The sequence below is a fragment of the Nannospalax galili genome, unplaced genomic scaffold (assembly GCF_000622305.1).
Source record: "Nannospalax galili isolate Female #2095 unplaced genomic scaffold, S.galili_v1.0 scaffold329, whole genome shotgun sequence".
Taxonomy (NCBI): Eukaryota; Metazoa; Chordata; class Mammalia; order Rodentia; family Spalacidae; genus Nannospalax; species Nannospalax galili.
Window position 1 is genome coordinate 747,165 of NW_008360321.1, and position 5,971 is coordinate 753,135.

Sequence of the window (5,971 nt, forward strand, 5' to 3'; positions counted from 1 at the left end):
AACTTCCAGTGCTGAAGATTAAACCCAATGTGTTGCACATGGTAGACAACCATTCTATTCATGAACTGTACTCCCAGTTCCAAAAACTTGGATTTTAGAGTTCATGAAGTGTTTCAGAAGGATGTCTTTGAAGAATGAACAAAATAAAGACCACAGAGAGGATTTAAGGTTGGCATAACGGAAACATTTTTAGGGTACATTTGATTATGGGGGAAAAAAGAACAAGAGAAAAGAAGACTTGGAATCATTAAGAAGTACAATGTCTGTTTAGCTGGATGAAATCTCTGAAAGAAGGAATGTGAAAGAATTATATCTGAGAACATTTCATGAAGACAGAGCCCAGAGATGACGTGAACTGTTACAAGCAAAGGTTTCAGTCCTTTTATAATCTTGTCCCTGCTTCCTATGATAACTGAACATGTAATCCACTTTGTCTTTTTCAATTGATTGATTTTATCTGTTCTTAGTAATGAAAAAAGAAGAAATCCTACAGTTGAATTTATAAATTCTTATCACTGAGACTTATTTGCATAAATTCAAGTGACAAAAGTACTTTTATACTGAATCCTTTATGGGATCTAAATACAGGGCATGCCAAAGACACAGCAAGTATAGATGTGCTGTACATGGAGATCAAGTCTCTCTTAATGAAAATGAGAATTCCAGAGCAGGCCATGGTGGCGCACGCCTTTAATCCCAGCACTTGGGAGGCAGAGGCAGGCGGATCTCTGTGAGTTCAAGGCCAGCCTGGTCTACATAGCGAGTTCCAGGCCAGTTGGGGCTACAGGGAGGCCCTGTCTCAAAAAACACCCCCCCTCCAAAATGAAAATACCTAGTGTTATATTTTCTCCACTAGTGCTCATTTCTATTTTTCCTAGTGTTTTTATGCCTTTTCCAAGATCAGCACAAAAATATCTAATCATTAATTATTTTCAGTAAGTCTTCTCAATCATAGGTCTGGTAGAGAAAATTCAAACATTAATTTCATATGATAAATGTCCAAACTTAACAGTATATTTAACTTCTCATAAATGCTAGAATTATGGTTATCATTAATTTGAGTTGTATTTCAGCATCAGTGGTTATGAGCTCTAACAAGTTAGGTGCTACAGGGTGTAGTGCTCTGTGATCTATCTAAAAAGTTCGAAGAAGTAAACTTAGAGAATCATTGCTTAGCACAATCATCTCCCTAGTTTCCCTGATGATTATGAGAAAGAGGGAAAAATATGCTCAGGGCATATCTGAGGCACAGAACAGCAGAAAAACAGATTTTATCTGAAGTCCTTACGTACTGGAGAGTCCAGGGTGATGTGGATCGGTTGAGGTAGTCTGAAGGCCTTCTGGAATTCACTTTCTGGCTGACGGAAATAAGGGTACTCAGGTTGATCTTCACATTCTGCAGAAGATTATTGTCATCAATATTTGGACATCCTGAACTTCGTGGGATGGCTAATCCTGCTGTCACCAGGGTTACAAGGCTCAGCAGCAGAAGTGACTGGTACTGAAGAGGAAAAGATAGAGAGATGGGAGACTGGATTAGTATATAGATCTTGCTGATAAATTACTACAATGGTGATAGTATTACCAATAATACTGGAAAAAGCTATACTAAATTTTAAGTCCATTTAAATAAGAAAAGCTGTTTAGGTAATCAACATTTGACTAAAACCATGGAATAAATTTTTATTTCTATTTATTTATTTTTTAATATTTTACTTATTTTTATTTTATGTGTATGAGTATTATGCCTGCATGTAGGTAAGTGCACCCATGCCATGCAATGCCCGCGGAGGACAAAAGAAGCTGTCAAATTCCTCTGGAACTGGAGTTCAGGACGGGTGTTAGTAGCTATATGGGTGCTGGGAATCAAACCTGGGTTGTTAGTTGCCATGTGGGTGCTGTGATTCGAACCCAGATCTTCTGCAAGAACAGTCAGTGTTCTTAACCACTGAGCCATCTCTCCAGCCCTGGAATATTTTATTTTTAAATCAGCTTTCTACATTTTTCTTTTGACTGAAAACAGATATACAACATCTTGATGGCAGTGATTTTAGTAAAAATGTCAGCCTATGCCATCCATCAGAATATTGGCACAAGCATCAATCAGACAATACATGACCTTGATTTTCTAGGAGCAAAGGTCCATTTTCACCAGTATTCTTAGTTTTATCATTCTGCGAAACCCCATGCAAAGTCAAATGTGTACTTGAGGGAAAAGGATTGTAGAAAAGCCATGTGTTGTCAATATTCATGTTGGAAATGCTATTTGCACCTCTTGCTAACGTCTGTACAAAAACGGATCCCCCTTATGTTTTCTTAGGTATGTTTTCTGATTGTTCCAAGATTCTATACTGGATTTCAGAAAATAAATTCTTTAAGTTAAATATTTTAAACATATAAAGCGTATTTATTCTAAAGAAGAGTTACGCATGTGTTTAATTAGAATAAATCCTTTTGATGTACCGAGACTTTGGTATAAAACAATAGAAATAAAAGTTACTTCTACAGCTTTCAAGTCTTTAAGAACAGTAACCCACTTTGTTATGGATTAAAGAAAATGACATGAGAGAATTACATTAAATCCTTTGTACTTAGGAAAATAGACTTTCAATAGGCATTCTTTCTTAGCACATAGCATCATGTGACATTTCTTATGTGGGTTAACCCAAATACAGATACCTTTCAGTTTTAATCTCATCTTTCTGACTGATGCATATCAGTTCTTGAAAATGCTATACAAAGATTTAGGTATCTACTGAAGGTTTCATTTCCAAGTCCATACAAACAGATTCACAGATCTCCGTAGTTAAGAGTCCGGCATCCAGAAACACGGCCTGGTCCCAATCGAAAGCATTGTAGGTTCGCACAGGACTCACCAGAGACGATGTCTTCCCAGGACTCATGTTGCTTCTCTGAATCAGCTGGTGCTGGAAAAGCTTGTGCCTAGTGTGAGGTGGACAAACTGCAGTGCCTCGTTCTCTCTTTTTATAGGGCTCTGCTCCTTCTGTGGTCACTTACGTTGAGAGTGGGTTTGGGGGTGACACTATTTTGAGTAAAAGTTCCATCCTCAAATGAGGTCAGAACAGAACCACCCCTTTATGACAGACAATATCTGTCTCCAAGGGCAGAAGTTCATTCTTCAAAGAACTATTATGTGTTGGAAGCTGAGCAGATGCTTTGCTGTAGCTCAGCATCATGTATGTGTATGACATGTCTGATGCTGCTGCAGAGCTATGTCCCATCTTAATGGTTCATGAAGAAATGAAAATTTGAAAGTCTCCTGGCATCATGTACTTTGATTTAGGATTTGATCTTTCTCCTTTCCTTACCAGATTCCATGACTAGAGGCCATTCCAGAAAGCACACAAATTATTGTCTTATAAGCAGACAATGACAAAAATAATTTAATGATCACAGGATACATTTTATGAGCCAAATTTAACAACTTAAAATATTTTATTTATTATTTTTATTTTGTGTGTATGAGTGTATTGTCTGTATGTAGATAAGTGCATCCATGTCATGTAATGCCTGTGGAGATCAGAAGAGGGAATCAGATTCCCTGGAATTGGAGTTATGGATGGTTGTTAGCCACCATGTGGGTCCTGGGAATTGAATCCGGGTCCTCTGCAAGAGTAGCCAGTGCTCTTAACTGCTGAGCCATCTCTCCAGTCCACAACTGTTTTCTTGAATGTCTACTCTGCTCAAGAAACAATCACAATACTTATCTAGTTATTAGAGAGTAACCGAGACACGAGATTTATTAGTAAAGCACATCTAGTATGGCATACTATTAAATGACTTGGTTCTATCTCATGCTATTCTTTTTTTTTTCAGTGTGAGACAGGGTCTCCCTGTAGCTCTAGCTAGCCTGGAACTCACTACATAGATCAAGCTAGCCTCAAACTCACAGAGATCCGCTTACCTCTGACTACTGAGTGCTGGGACTAAGGGCGTGCACCTCCACACTTGGCTGAATACTGATTTATCTATATCTACTTCTCTAGTTAACTTTTGTTTCATTGTGTATTGTATTGTTTTGAAAAGTATGTTTGGGACATGTGTATATTTCTTTTGAAAAATATTTTATTATCTTTATTTTTTGTGCATGAGTGTATTGCCTGCATGTATGTAAGTGCACTTATGTCATGCAATGCCCACAGACATCAGAAGAGGGTGTAGGATGCCCCTGGAACTGAAGTTACAGATGGCTGTTAGCCACTATGTGGAGGCTGGGAATTGAATCTGGGTCCCCTGCAAGAGCAGCCAGTCCTCTTAACTGCTGAGCCATCTCTTCAGCCCTGGGACATGTGTATATTTGTATTTTGGGGTTATATAAGACTTCAAGACTGGTGTGTTACTCATCTGTACAACTTTCATTGTATCTAATGTAGCCTTTTATATGACACAAGTCTTTACAGATTGCTTTTATTTTGCTTGTCCCTCTTTAATAAGTGACTGTATATTTCTCTTGAATTGCATGTCATTTGTTCTCCAACTTTCTTGCTATTTCTTACTTTCTTACCTGAATATTGGAGGCTATTTTATTAGTCTTTGGATCATCTTGCATAAAATTTAGTAAATAGCAAGTGGACATTTTTAAAAAATTGATTAACAATAAGGAACGTAATATCAGAAGTTCAGAATCCTGTTTCTTTTTAGAACTCACTTGTATTCCAAGACCCTACTGAGTTGTCTTGGCTCTCTGTTCTGGTCCATTTGAAAATAGTGTGACAAGTTTGTGGCCTATTGTTGCTAAAAATTACTTCTGGGAGGGCGCCTGAATCGTGTCCCCTCCTCCTACCATCCTTATGGCTAAATGAGGCCTACTAACAGAGTATGGGGTTGGAGGTTACTTGCAGAAGAGTTGGGTGGTCGCCCATTTAAGGCTGTGCTGGAAAGTCCACACCCAAGCTTAGATTCTGTGACCTCCTGGCAGTGGCACAAAATGTCGAGAGACTTGCCTCATGGCCTTTTTTTCCCCCACTTAGTCCCCCACCCCATGCAGCTAAGGCTGACTGATTGGGTGGGAGGGGTGACTGACTCTCTCTGCCCCTCCCCTCGTACAGAGGGTCCGTAGTCAAAATTGTTTTCAGTGACTGAAGCAAGCAGATGAATCCCAGCTTGAGAAGACGGTATCTGTCCACAGCTTGCCAGTCTAGCTTGCCAGGCAGAGAACAAGTTCATATGATGGATGCCTATTCTGGACATCATAGAGTGGACATTCCTCCTGGTTTCCCTCTAAAGTGGAGGTGCATGTGTTTGCTGCCAAATCCTTTGGTTGATGGTGAAGAGGGAAAGCTCTAACAGTCTTCCCAGTCGAGTCTCCTGTGCAAGTGAAATTCAGCCTACAAACTACCCTTTGAAATGAAAATCTTTGTCTTGAAATAAGGGGAGGGGAGAGAAACAAGATGAGTTTTTGTGATAGTGCAAACACAATTGTTTTGATGTGGCGATTGGAGCTGGTTGTACCCAGCCATGAGTAGAGCTGGTTTTCCAGCCATACATTCTATCTGGAAACCTTGTACCTAGATGAGCAGTTGGGAACCCAGAGGCTGTGTGCAGAAGGGCAGGATTCTTCTGTGTGTGCTGTTCCCTCAGGTTTGGGTCCTAGCCTTCAGAGGTAGAAGGGATGCTGGATGAGAATCCCTGTTCTTAGAACACCAAAGGGAATACCATCTTTGTTTTCATTGTGACTGTCATTTTGAGGCTTAGTTTGTCTTTTCAAAGACTTGGTTTTCTGCTTTATAAAATGAGTTTTTGTACCAATCATTGATTGCTGCTGAGTCTTTGGAGAAAGAAAATAGTAATGAATAAGTGAAAACTGTAAATTAAGAATGATGGTTTACTTAGGGATTGTCTTAAGTTTATCAGTCTTGTTTCTCTGAAGACAAAACAGTGACCTGTGAGTTGCAGGATGGGGGAAAAGCAATGTGGGACAGTGTATGACTGGAGCCTGCCTGAAATCAAA

General features: G+C 39.3%; 1 protein-coding gene across 1 annotated transcript in view; it reads right to left on the minus strand.

Annotated features, from left to right (window-relative positions):
- Positions 1–2,903, minus strand: part of Il17a (interleukin 17A) — a 3,435-nt gene extending 532 nt beyond the window's left edge. Inside the window, exons 1-2 of the mRNA XM_008825214.1 lie at positions 2,877–2,903; positions 1,293–1,495 (exon numbers count right to left, since the gene is read on the minus strand). Of these exons, the coding sequence (XP_008823436.1) occupies positions 1,293–1,495; positions 2,877–2,903 (230 nt within the window). The remainder of the gene's footprint in view (positions 1–1,292; positions 1,496–2,876) is intronic.
- Positions 2,904–5,971: the final 3,068 nt, after the last annotated feature.